The 16,141-nt window shown below is 50.7% G+C and overlaps 6 protein-coding genes across 6 annotated transcripts; 3 read left to right on the top strand and 3 right to left on the bottom strand.

Moving 5' to 3' along the window:
* Positions 1-204: 204 nt before the first annotated feature.
* Positions 205-3,835, bottom strand: MRS44_010994 (uncharacterized protein; the record flags this gene model as incomplete). The annotated part of the gene is made up of 6 exons (XM_065619560.1): positions 205-2,215; positions 2,275-2,405; positions 2,479-2,706; positions 2,983-3,211; positions 3,274-3,470; positions 3,674-3,835. The coding sequence occupies 6 exons, from the start codon at positions 3,833-3,835 to the stop codon at positions 205-207; spliced, it is 2,958 nt and encodes a 985-aa protein (XP_065475632.1).
* An 823-nt stretch (positions 3,836-4,658) lies between these two features.
* MRS44_010993 (uncharacterized protein) lies at positions 4,659-6,696 on the top strand (the record flags this gene model as incomplete). The annotated part of the gene is made up of 2 exons (XM_046272671.2): positions 4,659-5,067; positions 5,117-6,696. 2 exons carry the CDS (start codon positions 4,659-4,661, stop codon positions 6,694-6,696), a joined length of 1,989 nt encoding a protein of 662 aa, XP_046135358.2.
* A 774-nt stretch (positions 6,697-7,470) lies between these two features.
* Positions 7,471-8,613, top strand: MRS44_010992 (uncharacterized protein; the record flags this gene model as incomplete). The annotated part of the gene is made up of 7 exons (XM_046275816.2): positions 7,471-7,511; positions 7,563-7,575; positions 7,645-7,705; positions 7,756-7,893; positions 7,943-8,224; positions 8,278-8,395; positions 8,451-8,613. 7 exons carry the CDS (start codon positions 7,471-7,473, stop codon positions 8,611-8,613), a joined length of 816 nt encoding a protein of 271 aa, XP_046135359.1.
* Positions 8,614-9,127: 514 nt separating this feature from the next.
* MRS44_010991 (uncharacterized protein) lies at positions 9,128-11,539 on the bottom strand (the record flags this gene model as incomplete). The annotated part of the gene is made up of 3 exons (XM_065619559.1): positions 9,128-11,061; positions 11,117-11,284; positions 11,338-11,539. 3 exons carry the CDS (start codon positions 11,537-11,539, stop codon positions 9,128-9,130), a joined length of 2,304 nt encoding a protein of 767 aa, XP_065475631.1.
* A 941-nt stretch (positions 11,540-12,480) lies between these two features.
* MRS44_010990 (uncharacterized protein) lies at positions 12,481-13,406 on the bottom strand (the record flags this gene model as incomplete). Its single annotated transcript, XM_046275817.2, has 2 exons — positions 12,481-12,848; positions 12,905-13,406. The coding sequence occupies 2 exons, from the start codon at positions 13,404-13,406 to the stop codon at positions 12,481-12,483; spliced, it is 870 nt and encodes a 289-aa protein (XP_046135361.2).
* A 1,524-nt stretch (positions 13,407-14,930) lies between these two features.
* MRS44_010989 (uncharacterized protein) lies at positions 14,931-16,001 on the top strand (the record flags this gene model as incomplete). The annotated part of the gene is made up of 3 exons (XM_065619558.1): positions 14,931-15,084; positions 15,137-15,543; positions 15,591-16,001. The coding sequence occupies 3 exons, from the start codon at positions 14,931-14,933 to the stop codon at positions 15,999-16,001; spliced, it is 972 nt and encodes a 323-aa protein (XP_065475630.1).
* Between the last annotated feature and the right edge of the window lie 140 nt (positions 16,002-16,141).

Here is a 16,141-nt window from a genome sequence, read left to right as displayed (position 1 = left end):
TGTCCAGGGGCGCTCCTCCGTCAAGATCAAGAGGTTGCTTCTCGTTCTTATACCCATGTTCCCACAGCAAGTTGACAATATCCTCATCCATTCCGTTAAACCAATCCATCACTGTCCTACCACTATCGGTGCAAGAGTTCACATCGGCCCCATTTTCGATCAACAACCGCATGGTCGATGTATGGCCCTTCATAGCTGCCCACGTCAGAGCTGTATGAGGATGCGAGCATCGCGGCCTCCGGAAGCGGCGATCCGCAACCCCGTAATCGTCAGATTATGTATATCAATGTTGAGTCTGTGAGCAACTGCCTCAGCTTGGTATGTCTCATTGAGCTCCAGAAAGTGCAAGGCATTTGCACCAGACTCAGTCTCGGCCAGGGCTTTGGCCCCATGGTCAAGAAGTAACTCAATGAAACGAATGTGCCTCCTCAATGCGGCGGTGTGAAGCGGCAATATCCCTTCCGGGCCTTCGCTGATTTGTGTCCCAGCCTCGATCAACGCTTCACCCACTTCCACGTGCCCGTGGAAAGCAGCCATGTGGAGGACAGACCAGCCTTCCTCGTCTTGAATCGATGCGTCTGCCTTGTGTTTGATTATAATCTCGACGATAGCCTTGTTCCCTGACTTCACGGCGGTGCGTCCGTCGATATCTGTTGCGTTCACATCCGCGCCTCGCTCTAAAAGCAAGGAGACGGTTGAAACGTGTCCCTGTCGTACTGTGTAGTGCAGCGCCGACTTGCCACGCTTGTCCCTGGACTGGATAATGGCAGGATCATGATCAATAAGAATACGGACCATGGCGTCATATCCAGGCGGAGCAGACTCGTCCAGGGCGGTCCACCCTCCTTGGTCTCTCAGCAAGCTATTTGCACCAAGCTTGAGGAGAAGTTTCACTGTAGCCGTGTGTCCCTCGGCGGCCGCCTCTATAAGAGGGCTCTGGCCTCGGTCTTCTGACCCTGTGTCATTGATAGCCGCACCTCGCTCAACCAGGGTCTCGACGATCTTTTCATGACCGTTGAACGCTGCTGCGTGCAAGGTTGTGTGATGTTCTCCGCCTTTTGCGTTGACATCCGCTTTCCAGTCGAGAAGCAGCTTCACACACTCCTCATGACCATAGCAGGCAGCACCTTGCAAGGCATAACCATAATCTCCCGCAAGCTGATTGACTTCTGCACCACTTTCAAGAAGTAGTTGCACTATGTCCTTGTATCCTCTGCAGGACGCAGCCTGCAGAGCCGTGCCATGTCGACCACCGATAGCGTTCACATCCATGCCCTTTGCTAGCAATAGCCTGACTGAGTCAGTGAGGCCGGAGTGAGCCGCATAATAGAGCCCAGAGGGTAGAGCGTTTATTCGCCTAGAAACGTCTGGCTTGTCAATCCACGGCGTGTCTGGGTCAAAGAACCTGATCTGGCCCTCGAGCTGAGCGCTGAGAAGTTCTACACAGAGACTGTTCAAGTCTGTTTGCAGCTCCCTCTCAGTCGATAGAACGGGGAATCCAAACACCCTCAATATCTGGGCAAGGAGCTCGATTATTAGGATGATCAATGGTACGGCCTTAGGATTTGAAGTTTCAAGAAGTGCTCTAGATGACGACGAGCGCTCTTTACCAGCCGCGGCTGTCGCTGCTTGTACATGGTATGACCAGAAGCGAGCGGCATAGGGAGCCAGAGAATGGGCCTTGGGTGACTTCTCAAGCTCTCCGTCGGATGCAGTGAACTGTTGGAGATATACTATGCACTCCTCAGCGATGCTCCGGTGTGCGGATAGACTGTTGATGGTGAAGAAGGAAGCTGGCGATCCAACAATCTTGTTTGACAGAAGGTAATCTCGCATGGATAGATGAGCTAGGCGCAGCTCCTGGTGCTGCCCAGTGCTGTTCTTGACGGTCGAGATCGAAACCAAGTTGCTATGCTTGTGAAAGAATTTTGCTGAGTTGACGAGTCGCTTTCGAGGGTCATATTGGGGCCGGGGCTTCGTGAAGAAGTCAATGGCTAGCACTTCCGTGATCTCGTCGAGATGCATTGGCCGAGCAGAGAAAGAAAGCCATCGCAGGATGTGGCGGAATCCCTCTCTTCTCTTTTCCTCGATAGCTAGTAGAGACCGCTCGTAGGTCTCTTCCAGAGTTGCCGGAAGTGATTTCAGTGCCTCATCAAGCTCCAGAGCAGTGTGGCATTCCTCCAACGCCTGGAGTTGGCAGGCAACCCATCGAAAGCTACCTACAGTCAGCACACCAGTCCTCGTATCAGTTTTATCGTATTTCACTTGACTCACTTTCCCCGCGAGTTCTCAATGAGTGACTTGGCAATCACATCGCGTTGATCTGGGTCCCACTGGCTAAGAGCCCCATTCTCATCTCTGAGCGTCGAGAGGACTTGACTCTCGACGTCCCCCGGCGATACCGTCTTGGATAGACATAGTGACGCCGTGCCATGTTCTCTTCGGAATCTCCGTGTCCAGTTCGGTTCGACTGGTGACCAGGAAGTGAATCTGCGGCAGACGCCACTGGCCAGTCACAACATTCAACAGCTTGAGGAACTCTTGCTTCTCTTTGCTTTCGTCCACAGCGTCAATGACGAGATAGCAAGGAGAAAAGAGTTGGATAATATTGCGCAAGGTCTGGGTCAGCTCTGCCTCTGTGGGCTGCGTAGTTCCATGTCGACACCGTTCGCATAAGGTCTTGAGAGGCTTGGGAACAGCACCGTTCTGTGACGAGAGTTGCTCAATCAACGATCATAGAAGCCTGTTGTGATGTTGTGATATCGAGGCATTGGTATAGTCAAAGTAGAAGTAGGTAACTCCCGACATCGGCTTGTTCTCACAGTGTTGCAAAAGGTGATTAATGATGGTCGAGCTTTGCGAGATCAGTACGCTGTTGCACAGGGAACTCAAGAACCCTACCAGAGAACAGTCTTGCCACGCTCAGCTAGAGCATAAGTAAAGACAACCCGAGATTAGTAAAGGGATTAGTTTGCGTCTCACGGATGACTTGCCACTGCCATACACCCACAATACAGAATATGGAGAGGATATCCAGGAAGAAAACTCGGAACTATTGATAAACCAGGAGCCCGTTTCTTCACCGCGCTTAGACGAGGCCACCGCATGACTGTGGGAGGGGTCTGGGGGGTCAAGCCATCGCATTATCTCCCTGGACTCTTCCTTCTCGTAGAACTGATTGATTGTGTCGTGCATCTTGTGATTTTGACGGCTGTGGATAGGGTCAGCAAGAGTTGCACAAAGACTGTGGTAATATTTCAGTAGCCTCCATACATCAAAACGGTGCTTGCAACCTGTTGCAGCATCTCATTGGTCCTCGAGATGTTTGACCGGAGCTTTTGTAGCGTCTCTTCCTTGAACGGATACAGCTCTTTCATGGTCTTGGACATGAATTTCCTGGCAGATCGTTTATCGTCCTTTCCGGAACTCATGAGCTTCTGCAGCCCCCTTTTCCAGCTCGGTTGTTCTCTCTAGTGCCACGAACTCAGTTCAAGGTTTACGAGGAGAACGTCCCAAAGCTGAGATAGGACCATCTTACCCATGCAGACATTGATGGGTCTAGTGGATGCCGACGATTCCAACTTCAATCTCATATCGCTGTCTTTCAGGGCATCTTCAAAGCTCTTCTGCCAATCAGTACCAAGTTTATCACCCATGCTTGAACCGGCTTTACCTGGAGGATCAGAGTAAGATTGTTCACCTCTTCGCAAAGGAGCTTAACGTCATTTTCCGCGCTCTGGTAGGTATCGTAGTAGGCGGCCAGACCCTTGCAAACTGACAGACCCAGCGAGACCAGACCTGCCACGCTGGCGGCCAGCCCGATAGCCTCAGCCATTGTTCAGATGGCCGAATGTGTGTGTTTGGCTCCGGACAGAAATACAAGTTGAAGATGAGTTGCCAGGCAAAAGAGCAAGTTACCAGTGCGGCTGAGGGAGCGGGGTGAGTAAGAAATTGCGTGTCTAAAGACAACCTGCAGGTTACAGGGGTTCAATCCAATCATGGTCGCGTTTCCTCTTGCGGCTTCACTAAAAAGCGTGTTCACCAGGTATTCGCCCGGTAAAAGACAAGCCTGGCTCCCCTAACGCAAATCCTCCCCCTTTGATCTGCTTAGTTACATAGGACTTGAGAACATTACCCAGGGGCCAGGGCTGAGGGGAGCTAATGAACAGCGAAGCTAGGGTTGAGCTATCGAGTGAGAGGACTATACAAGCGGCGACTTGGTGTAGTTCAAGTTTCGCCTGAGTTTCGTACCATCATATCATCTTAGTCCCTCTATCGCAAAGCTCCTGTTCAGTCCAAACACCACAAGACATTGTGAGAGTGCCGACAGCAGTAGTGCCTTGGCATTTTGGGGCTGTGATCCTAAATCTGCCTTGCATAACTTAGCTGCCTTTCCCACCTCCAATCAGTAACCACACCACAATACATGGTCCAGTGCACAGAAGGCTGCCTTCAAAGTCTTACGTTGGCTTTATTATTTCTAGAGGCAAGGCGCCAAAATGAGAACTCCAATTGGCTCAATCGATAGTAACCAACCTGGTCAGCGCCCACACGCGCTTCTTGGTGCATGTGGCTCAGCCTAATTTTAACATGAGGCAAGGTTTTGAGCAGATTCCTTCCTTCTCTTCTCTTTCTTAGACCACGAAACACTGGCCAGCATGACGCACCCATCTGATTCAATTCAAACCGTTGAATGGAGATGTCCCAAATGTCGAGCCATTCCCTGGGATTGCCAGCAATGGGAGTTAAATCCCGCGACAGCGCTCCTAGAGCGGGATTTACAGCTGCATCTTGACCACCACGACTCCTCCATGGCCCTGGAGGCCTCGGCTGCCGCTGGATGTGGTCTCTGCATCAACTTGAGAGCCCGCGTCCTCCACTGGCTATCAGACCGAGATGAACTACCCAGTGGCCAGTGCAGGCTATGGTTCCATAGGGGGGTCGACATTCATTTCCAGATCGGTGATGACTATCGTCATGAGGTTTTTGAAGCCTTGGTGAGGTCGAAATCAGCTACCTGGCTTTCTGAGTGGGACGATATGCCTGGCCCCGCGCCGTCGCCAAAATGTGAGAACTCACAAAGACAATTTCGTTGATGCCGGCTAACGTTTTCTAGCGTTTTTACCGGAAACGGCAGACGATGATCTCAATGCCCTCGTGCGAGACTCGATTAAACCATGGTTCAATGACTGTTTCAACGGCAATCGACTTCACCGCAAGTGCAGGTACAAGTTCAAGATGGACGAAATAGGCGCCATGCCCAAACGCCTGATTGATGTCGGAGATGACCAAAACTCCAAGGCCAGGCTTATCATATCGGAAGACGAATTTGGCCAAGCCCTTTCCGAAGATGAGCAAGTCAGGTACTTGATTCTTAGCTATTGCTGGGGCAATGGTAACGATCCGGCAAAGACAACTCGAGCCAATCTGGCTAGTCGCCTCAAGCACATCGATGAGACAGAGTTGCCAAAGACTATTCAAGACACGATTAAGGTCACCCGACTTCTTGGATTCCGATATCTTTGGGTTGATGCACTTTGTATCATTCAGTCTCATGGCGGCGATAACTACCAAGACGACTTCAAAGCCGAAGCGCCCAAGATGGGAGCCTACTACACCAACGCCGTGTGCCTCATCTCGGCGCTCGGTGCCCCGGATAGCAGCACAGGACTGTTTGTTCCCCGGCCAGCGCATCGATTTCCAACCTCCAGCTGCGTCATCGGCTTTGACACACGAACTGACGAGTATATCCATCTACCCCCGCCACGGCGAGCTCTGGCAGACGAATTCGACGCATCGCCGCTTCTCAAAAGGGGGTGGTGTTTCCAGGAGCGTCTTTTAGCCCGCCGCATCATTTACTGGTCTAGAAACGGCGTATTCTGGAACTGTGTCGGCGACAATGCAACCAGATCCGAGTTTTCTAGTCGTTGTGACGAATTCGTGACTGATCCCCGAATCTCCAACTCGTGCGTGTTTCACGGCGTTCAAGCTCCTGGAACTGATTGGGGGCTACCGTGGGAGCCGTGGATGGATTACATCCATGAGTACAGTTCCAAGGCCTTCTCATTCGCCAAGGATCGTCTCGTCGCGGTCCACGGACTTGGAAGCCGACTTGCAGCCATACACGGAGGCGAGTACTTTGGCGGCGTATTCAGCAGCCATATCTCCTGGGGAATCATGTGGGAAGCTGATCCTGAGAATGACGCCCGGGAGAAGCTGGACTACTTCCCCAGCTGGTCGTGGGCATCCTGTCAATCTGATCTCGGGGTCATCATCACTGACACGACCAAACCCTGGATTGAGTGTGCAAGGTTCGGAGGGTTCCCAGCTGTACAGGATCCTCTCGACTTTCAACCGCCTGAAAAGAGAATGCTTCGACTCAATGCCCCGCTTCTAAAGTTCAAGCCTGGTCAGTATCAGCAAGGGGCGCACACCTCGTACGATTTCGAAGTTGCAGGGGTACAATTCAACGCCTACTACACTTACGATACATTGGACTTGGCACCAACTACTCAAGAAGATCTCTATATCCTCGTTATTCTCCTCGGGAGGGTTCAGAAGGGCATTTTGCTTCGCGCCAAAGGGAGTATGTATGAGCGTGTTGGTTACACTTCACTTTATTATATGGATGGACCAAAGGGGTTCAAGGAACTGAGCTTCTGGGATGGCTTTCGGGTTGATGTAGAAATTGTGTGATTATATGTCGTTTTGCCATGCGCAGTTTGCATCTCATTCAGCGATACGGCTCCACACTTGAAGGGGTCTTTTATGTACATAATTGGTTCACCGACAGCGAATATTCGGAAATGATCGATTGAACAATTATAGGGACCCAGGGACGCAAAGTTACTCTTTGTAGCACGTCTTAATGGCATCTGTAGGTTGATGTTGTTGATGTTGGCATTTACCCTGGAGAACCCCTTTGAGTTTATGCAACCTTATCTACCCTTGCACAGAGTGCATAGCATTAGTAATGCATCCCCAGCTCGGCTTCACGTGAATGTGCAAGGATGCGACTCGTCTAGACTCTTGGCACTTCTCTCAATTGGACGAAGCGTGGGAATAGTTTTCCGGGGGAGATAACGATGACCTTTATGAGAGGTCAACGATGGTAGGCAACTTGACAACGGGTATGTTGACTCGTCAAGATAACTCCATCTCTAAGAATTGTGTAATCCAGTAAAGGACACGTCGTAGACAAGACACGGCCAAAATACCGCAGACAAGCTGTGCACCGGAACACTCGGCACTTTTTCTCGTAGCCTGAGATATGTGTCTAATTGCCTAGTCTCCCATTGGTCAATTCCTCCCGAGGTCTTGCAGGTTTTCTGCTGCAAGCCACCGCCCAACGTCATAACTGTGTCGTGGGTGCCGGCTGGTCCGGGGGCACGTATAAAATGGTTTACGTAGCCCTTGGGGAAAAGTGGCAAAAACAACCCATCGCGACGGTAATCGGGAGTTGAGACGGCCATGGCGACACCATTTTGGGGACCTCAGACTTCATATCTGAAGTAGGTATTTGTATCCACTCCCATTGTGGCTTTGCTAACTGGCGTCTGCAGCTTCTGCGAGGAGGTACTTTATTCAGGCATTACCCGGTTCATCATCAAGATAGGGCTCTAACGTGTCTTCCCACGCTTCCAGGATTATGTCGTGACGCGGTATATCGCTGAATTCGTAAACACCCTGAGCAGTCTCACCTTCGGTCCGTCGGTCCCATCCGAACTCCGTAGACAACTCGCTCACACCGTGTAGTCGCCTACGGCATTTATGGCTTGTCTCGATCTTCAAATTCCCCTACGGTACCACGATGGATTTCGTACTGTGGTCTAATCGGCGTGGGCATATGCTCAGCCGGATACCATATGACCATGAAGTACCATACTCAGATGTGTAGGTTCACATTGCCAAGGTGTTCTTGACTCTTCTGACTCTCTGATAGCCGATGAGCTGTCGATGCACCTCCTCACGACGCCACTCATGTACCGTCTCCTCACCTTCAAAGCGAGCCCACAACGCACCAAGTGGATAGGAATCATCCTTGGCTCGCTGTTCACCATCGTAATGGTCACTCACATGGTCATGGATGAATTCCTATTACATGCCACGACGTTTGGCCTGGGAGTCTACATCATTGCGTCTCACAACTTGAAGTTGATTCCTCAGCAAGTACCAGACCCAGAAGTCAGGAGGGCAGTTCGGAACGTCGCCCTGCTTGGAGGCGGTAAGCTATCTTGTCTCTTAAAAAACCCGCGAATACAACTGACGCCAGCATAGGATTCTTCCTCCTTGGATACATTGTGTGGCTGATAGATGATTGGGCGTGTCATCACCTGATCGACGCGAGACACTCAGTCGGTATACCCGTTGCGTTTCTCCTGGAGCTGCACGGATGGTATGTTCCGCTCTTATTCTCTCGTGCTCTTTTATTCGTCGTTAACAGCAAACAGGTGGCACATTCTCACAGCTATTGGAGGCTACATCGGCGTTGCGATAGTTGATCTGATAACTTCAGGCGAGGTAACAGAGGATCCTATAGATAGCTTTGCATGGCCTATCCCTTTCGCAGCCAGGCTCGTCACCGGGCCGACAAAGTCTGCAAAGAAAGCCTAAGATGGAAAAAGGCTATAATGTAAAGGAAGTTAAAGCTTCAGATCGTGTCTAATTGCCTTTGTCTTGAATCTTAACCCTAGTCGTCGAGCTGGCAATCAAAGTGAAGAGAAGCAGTCTTCCCTAGGCCTCTGCTCACCTTCATGGAAGCACTGTATATGTGCTTTAACCATCTGCAGCCCACTGCAGAGTAAATAGTAGCCAATCACATTAGCTAAGCCGTCCGGCACAACACAAATCCCTGAACTATGTGGCGCTTCCTAGTCTGGCACATCCTGGCTGCCAAGACTGAGTGAACTTCTCGGCGCTTGGGTCGCAGCATGTGATACATATCACTCTTCTCAACTCAAGGCCGTGGTGCTTCGCTCTGGAAGACTTCTGCAAAAAATAGCATACGAATCAATTTTGATTAGGGCGTCATTGCCTCTTAGATACCCTAATTCCAGACCTCCCTCGTCCATGACTGGTTAGGCCCACGAGAACAACACCCTTGATTCTTCGCTGGACGCCTGCTCGTCTACAGGCAGTGGTCGGGGTTCCCATCTGGTCTTCCCCACCAAGTTGGAAACGGCCTCTCCTTTCCGCTTGCACCAAAGACTGCAAAAGAAAGAATAAAGATGATGATCTGAGATCCTCCATCCAACGCAGCACCGATGAGGTAGTTATACTTGTTGTAAATGTTGGGGAGCCGGCGTCGAAGATAGACCTGCGAGAAGACACCTACCGCAATCGACGACCAGATCCAGGAGGTGATACCATAGTAGGTTGTGGCGCCGGAATATGAGGCAATAATGGCTGTGTTGATTGGCCAGCCCTTCGCGCGTGGGAAGACCTTGATGATGCCCCAATGCGCAAAGGGCAGTGCGAGACCAATAACCAAGCCAAGAGGGACAATGAGATAACGCCCATTCTCGCCATAGATCTGCTTCGCCATTGCCCATGTAACAGCCTGTGAGTTGAGACTCTGCATCGTTGAGCCACTCCAAACGTTATTGCCAACCGGATCTAGGAGGATCTCCTTCTGGTTGCTGACGATGGTGGTCATGACCACATAGTTAAGCGCTGCGCCTAGAAGAGTTCCGTATATTTGCGTGGCAAACATGACTCTATGCGGAACTTTGGTATACTGCCCGACCTTGAGCCAGTTGGAAAGGTTGACGGCCAAGAGAATGACTTGATGGGACCAACTAGCAAAATACAGGTTTGCCAGAGGTCGACCTGGATGGACAACACCGCCTATCATCTTTGATAGTGCGTTGGTTCCAACTCCTGTCCCATAGAGTCCGTAGAGGATGCAGGAGAAGGGGGCAATGAAACCTCCCAGAAGAAGAGCAACAACAAACCCCCAAGCCGGAAGAGTCGTCTCGCCCTTGGTGGTAACGACAATCCCGGCGATGAAGCAAAGAACGAAGAGTGCGATGTACCACCACATTGGAACTTCCTTGTACTTGAGCATGCCTTGATAATGAGGATCAGGCTGAGTCCTGCTGCGAGCCTGCTTCCAAGCCAGAAGCATGTCCTTGCCGTAAAAGAGAATGACGTGCGTAATGAGTGCACCAATGGCCAAGTTCATCGTGAAGTATCCCCAGATCGTGCTTGAGGTCATATAAGGCAGGCCGATCTGCTCGAGCTTGTCAAAGTCGATGGTGCCGTGATTATTGAGAATGGTGGTGCTATCGAATCTGGTTCCGTTCTCATGGAAGAGAGATGTCGACATGAAAGGGAATTTCTTGGCGCTCCATGCATTTCCATAATATAGAGCAAGCATTGCAATGTACCAGAAGAAATATCCGATCCAAGAGTTCAGCTGCTGCTTGAGAGGGAACGAGAGAAACTGACTCTGGATGTACTGCCAATCCAGTGAGATGTTGAAAAGACCCATGCCCTCGTTGCCAGAGGCGCCTCCAAAGACGGTGGTGAAAATGGTGCGGGTGTGTTCGGGTGCTTTCATCGATGCAAGGCAAAAGACTGAGATGCCGCCAAGCCAGGGCATAACATAAGCAGGGAAGATTTCCCAAACAGCAGCGATGCCGAGAGCCCAACCGAACTTGATGAGGCGGTCTCGGTTGGCCTTTTGATCGAAGTGAAGGTTCTGATAGAGAACCACCTGCGGAAGGGTAGACCAGTATACCATCTCGGCGGGATACACGATCAACGGTCGTAGTACTCCTGCTAGCACAAATCCGCAGAGGGAGATGGAGAAAGTTGCGAGAACTGCGGTAAGGGCAGTAACGCTGCGATTGTAGAATAGTCGTTCAACACCGTAGACCTCGACTCCGGACAGGCCATTGTTTCCGGACGAGGCGATAAGAGCGGCGACGACATGCTCCTTGATTTTGAAGGGCTGGCCAAAGTTGAGGAATCGGAGGATGCTTTGGACCCAGGGAGACTTGAATCGATCGGGACGGGGAGTTCCGAGGGCCCAGGCTTGGCCAAAGATATAAACGAGAACTACATGGTTATCCGTGTTAGACTACGAGGGGCCACACGATAAGAGACAACGCACGCTGTAGAAAGACTGCAGAAACCTGCATTTGAGTTGGTTTAAAGACATAGAGCATCGTAATGACGCTGGAAAGGGCCGTGAACAGGGATCCCAAGACGATAGCGCGAAAGGTCAAGGAGGGATCCCCATCATCACGGTCCGAAATCAAGTACTTGGATACATCCATGCCTGTTCATGCATGTCAGCAGCAATGTCAAGGGGGAAATCATAAAACCCAATACCATTTCGAATGACAGGATGTCCTTTGACATACACTGTATCTTCATCGTGTTCGTCGTGGAGTTGATGGACCTGGTGGTCCTGGTCATCCTTGCTCTTGGAGGAAAGGTCCGGCGAGGACGGCTCCTCGGGCGCATAGGCGCCCTTCGTAGTTGCAATAGCAGCGGGCTTTATGCCCCCATCAGGGCTGACGTTGTTCGACATGGTGTTACCTGTTTATCAAGGTAGATAGGCAATCGTTCAGAAAGGCATGGGATTCAGTGGTCTGTGTTGGTTACAGTTGCAGTCTAGAAAAGCGGAAGGACGTGAATGGAACATGGTAACTCTATAAGTACGATCGACAGATCTAACATTGTTTCCAACATGTCAAACATGGGACCCATCAAAAGGACCGAACCTGTACAACTGTTGAGTTGGTGATCAAAATGGCGTGACCCACGAACCAAACGAACGGCGCATGGTCCAAATGATTTGCACCCAGGAACAACGTGCTTTAGAGGATCTTGACCTGATCAAAATCTTCCCGATTAATCTCAACAGGAACTTCTGCTTAGAGGCGAACCAACACGCGATGTCAAGTCCAACTGCGACGCTGGTTAAAGATGCAAATGGCGCAATAGAACTGGGGCATGTCGAAGTCTACATAAGTTCCGAACCGGTCCAATAGGCTAAAATGCGGTTTGGCATAGTAGACCGATATCCGGCAACGACGGCAATTTGACGGGGATTTTATTACAAAGGAACCAGCCGGTTGGGAATCGATTTGCAATGCGAACCACAATCCTTGGTTGCACGTCAATTCTGCAATCAACGTTACAAAGGGTCTTTTCTTGATATGGAGGTGATTTTCCTCATGTAACGTTGGGGCCGTGTGCGGGCCATTGAGGCTCTCGTATATCCATGTTGACAGCGGCTGGCTAGTAGATTGACCTTCCTATAATGGCTTGGCAAGATTTGGATGAATCCATTTTTAAATTATTTCAGATCTCGCTCAAGCCCTTATTGGCAAATCAAGTTCTGGACTTGACGAGAAAGGTATGGCTTGGAAAGGCTCAGGAAAGGACAATAAGAACTCGAAAAGTCCATCAGGAACGAGCAAGACTGAATAGATATATAAGAACACAGCATTATTGTTTCGCTCTCTATCAAGGCGCTAGAATCATTCCCACAACACACATAGCCGCCGCAGCAAACACGAAAGCCCCCCTTGGTTCCAAGCTACCAGCAGCATTAGGTGGAAACTCTGCCTCTGGCTTACGACTGCTCTGGGTAATGTTGCTTGGAGCTAGGCATATGACTTCAGCAGCAGCCTTGCCGTCAGGGAGACGCACTGACAGGAGGATCGGGATGGGTTGTTGAACGCGCAAGTCATAAACCTCAAATGAGTTCTTCTCGGCATCGGGAGGGACCAGGCCACCTCCAGATAGCTCAAAGGTCTCGTAGTCGTTGGGCAGACTAACACCTGGAAGCTCATCAACTGAGCAGTTGGAACTTGAAAAGTTCAGAGGAACGGCTGAGAAGTGATTCTTAGCATCCACTCCGCTAATACCAACGGAGGAGACAACTCACAGGTCCAGATGTTGATCGACTCCCCACAGGCCTCAGCCACGTTTGATGGTGCTGACGGGCATTCCCCATCTTTGGGGGCTGAGACGCTTCGCAACGCCTTTTGGCAATCTTCGCTCAGTATACCGTTGCAAGACAGCTTTGCGCTGTTGTCCCCAGCATCGGAAGTCGCATTCTGGCCTTCCATTCGGTACGTGCACACTTGGGTCCTATTGCCATCCCTTGTACCGATGAATGACTCTGGCACACTAAGAAAGACACCCAAGTCTTGCAGCGTGTTCCATTCCGAGCCGTAACGAGTGTTTTCTCGACGAGAGTCCTCGATGGTCAAGGAAAGATGCCAAGGATTTTTCCCGACAAACGTGACTGAGGTATCTCCGGTCGCGTTGAATGTGACATTGCCATCATTGATTTTCCTGACTGAAGCAGGGCATTGAGCGTTAGCACGCAACACCATGCAAATAGATGCCACCGCGGCAAGAAGGAAGCGCTGTGAGGGAATCATGACTGCGGAAGTGTCAAGAGAAAGATGGAATTGCGTTGAAGGATGAAGGTGCAGTCTCTCCCTTCTGATTCAGCTTATGTAGGGCTTCAGCCCCCCTTGCGACCAACACTTTTCTCCCAACTTGTCCAAGCAGCGATGATCCTACCAACAAAGCTCCTGTTTGTTCTTGGCATAGGTCTCTCCGTCATTTTTATGGAAGAGCCCAATCTTCGCATGAAATGCGTGTTGGTGATCGTCCCACAGTGATGTCTTGGAAATGGCCATCAAGGTTCTCAAAGACTGGTCATCTGGGGCTGGGTTATCTTGGCTGACGACATGAAGGTTTTTTGTGACCGAGTAGGAATGTCCGAATGTAAAATAAAGAGCTTAACTGTGTGTTTCATAGTCTCTTCTTTCTTAATGCGCCTAAATAAGTCTGGTAGAAGCTATCATCTAGGCTCTGTTTGAGGCGCTAGATTAGCATCCTTCTGGAAATCTAGACAGTGTTGATAAGTCTCCGAGAATGCCTGTGCTGATCACTTAATTCCTCGTCAATATTATTGACAAGGGTTCTTGACAAGTGTCGTGTTTATTCCCTCTCCTGTCTCAGCTGCCTGCCGCTTACTTCTCAAACAAGAACAATTGGCGATGAATATTCCCGTTTAGAACTCTTCACCCCATATGATCATTCAAATTCAGTAACATGTGACATCATATTAGAAGTGAAAGAGGAAGGGAAAGAACTAACAAAGGATCGTCACTGTCAGCCTGTCACGTTTCAGCTAGCCCACGTGGTGCCGTGTTGGCCTAGTGTTGATGCAGGCCATCGAAATGATCGGATCATCGCGGTTTTATTCAGTTTCGGGAAGCTGCTTTCGAGGCTGCCCGAGAACTTTTGAAGATACCCAGAAGATAACAAGTTTTTACCCGAACCAAGTCAGCACAGGGCCTTGGCTGCCTCAAATCCCTCTTCTCTCGCATAGCTGCTCCCCTTCACAGCCGAGTTGCATGTCTCAGTTTAACGAGGCAGTATCGTTCCAACTTGCGGAGACTTTTAGTATTATTATCCTATCAGATACTCTATACAGGCTCGCCAAGGGGATCTCTCGCAAAAGATTCTCGACATTTTGTCTATAATGGATTCCGAAGGAACATCTCACACCTTGGCATCCGGCCTGCCCGAGCCCCCGACCATCCGAACAACGACCAACAAGATCTTCATAGTGGGCTATACTCGTGAATGCATCTTCATCCTTCAGAAAGCAAGGCATCGTTGATCTCAGGATGCCTCTTTGACGTCTGTGGCGGATGACGTTCGAAACAGTCGAAGTCGAAGCATGGGCTGCTTTGGGAGAAACGATGCGATCGAGGGCATTCGGGGGTGATCTTTATTGAGTATAAATATGACTCGCTCTCTGTGAGAAGAGTTTGATTCAACAAGCAGCAGGACATCTCCAGTATACAGAACCACCTGAGTGAAACAACAGCGGCGCACCATCACCTTTTACCCCTGTCTTTGCCCAACAGAAACACAGATTATTCATCATGTTTCTTTCCAAGACCTCTCTTGTCTTCCTCGCCATGACCCATGGTCTTGTCGCAGGAACTCCAATGCCCCAATCTGACGGCGAGTTTGATGGAACTCGCCCAAAGCCCGGCATCGAATGCGACGGACTGATTCAGCCGTCCTACAAAGACTGTACGGCACCTTATTCTTAGAGTATGGAGCATACTTACTGACTCACATCAAGGTCGAAGTATCATTGACGGCAATGTCTACTTTGGCAACGGCGACGAACGTGACGTCTGCGTCAATCAGCGCGCCTGTCGCATCTTCCGCGAAGGGAACTGCCGCATTTCGTTCTGCAACAACGAAGACAAAGAAGTTTGCGACTCTAGCAAGGAGTGGGCCCGACGCACCAAGGCCATCATCTCCTACTGCGAGCCCGACGATGGCGGCGGTTACGAGTCTCCCGCTGAGCCCAAGCCCTGGACCGAGGTTGCCATCAGGGCTAACACAGATTGGAAGGCTGCCATAAAGGCAGCTGCGGGTACATCTGCAGGCGCGACTGAGGAGATCATGACTCTTGAGGAATATGAGGCAGAGGTGAAGCAAATTGAGGAAGAGCAGAAAGCCAAGCACGCTTTGCACGCTCGCGTAAGTCCCTGCACTGGCCTAGCTGAGTTAAACTAATACGCCGACAGGATGACGACAGCTTCGAAATCACAAACCGCCGCAAGAGTGTCGAGAGACCTGGAGCTCAGATTGAGATGACGGACCGTCTTCCCAACGGCGGCAAATGGGTAGCCTCCAAGAGCAAGACCGAGACTGTTGGCATCACGGCCTCTGTCAGCCTCGGAGGCTCACTCTTTGATGTCATGACGGCGGAGATTGGTCTCGAGGTGTCTTCCAGCTACTCTGTTACCAGTGGCACAAGCATCGAGATCCCCATCGAATGCGAGGGTAATCAGTCTGGAGTTGTCGTCTGGTTCCCACTGTTTGACTACTACGCGGGCAAATTCCAGCCCAGCGGTGACTCTGGATCCATTTGGGTTCCTCTTGACTCCGAGACTTCTACGGGTAACTTCCGCGTCCGCTGCCTCGGCGATGCCTAATCGACAAGTCGGGGCTTTTGTCCAGCGGGGCCAACCCCGGGTTGTGCTGGGGCGAGGGGGGTTTGTGCAGAGGGGTTCCACAGGGATTGAGCACATATTTGTCATTAGCTAAAGATCGATCTCAAGTGTAAATGCCTAAG

This window comes from Fusarium solani (assembly GCF_023522795.1).
Source record: "Fusarium solani strain SB1 chromosome Unknown bctg00000007, whole genome shotgun sequence".
Taxonomy (NCBI): Eukaryota; Fungi; Ascomycota; class Sordariomycetes; order Hypocreales; family Nectriaceae; genus Fusarium; species Fusarium solani.
The sequence above is the reverse complement of the archived record's forward strand: the minus strand, read 5'-3'. Positions and strand labels throughout refer to the sequence as shown.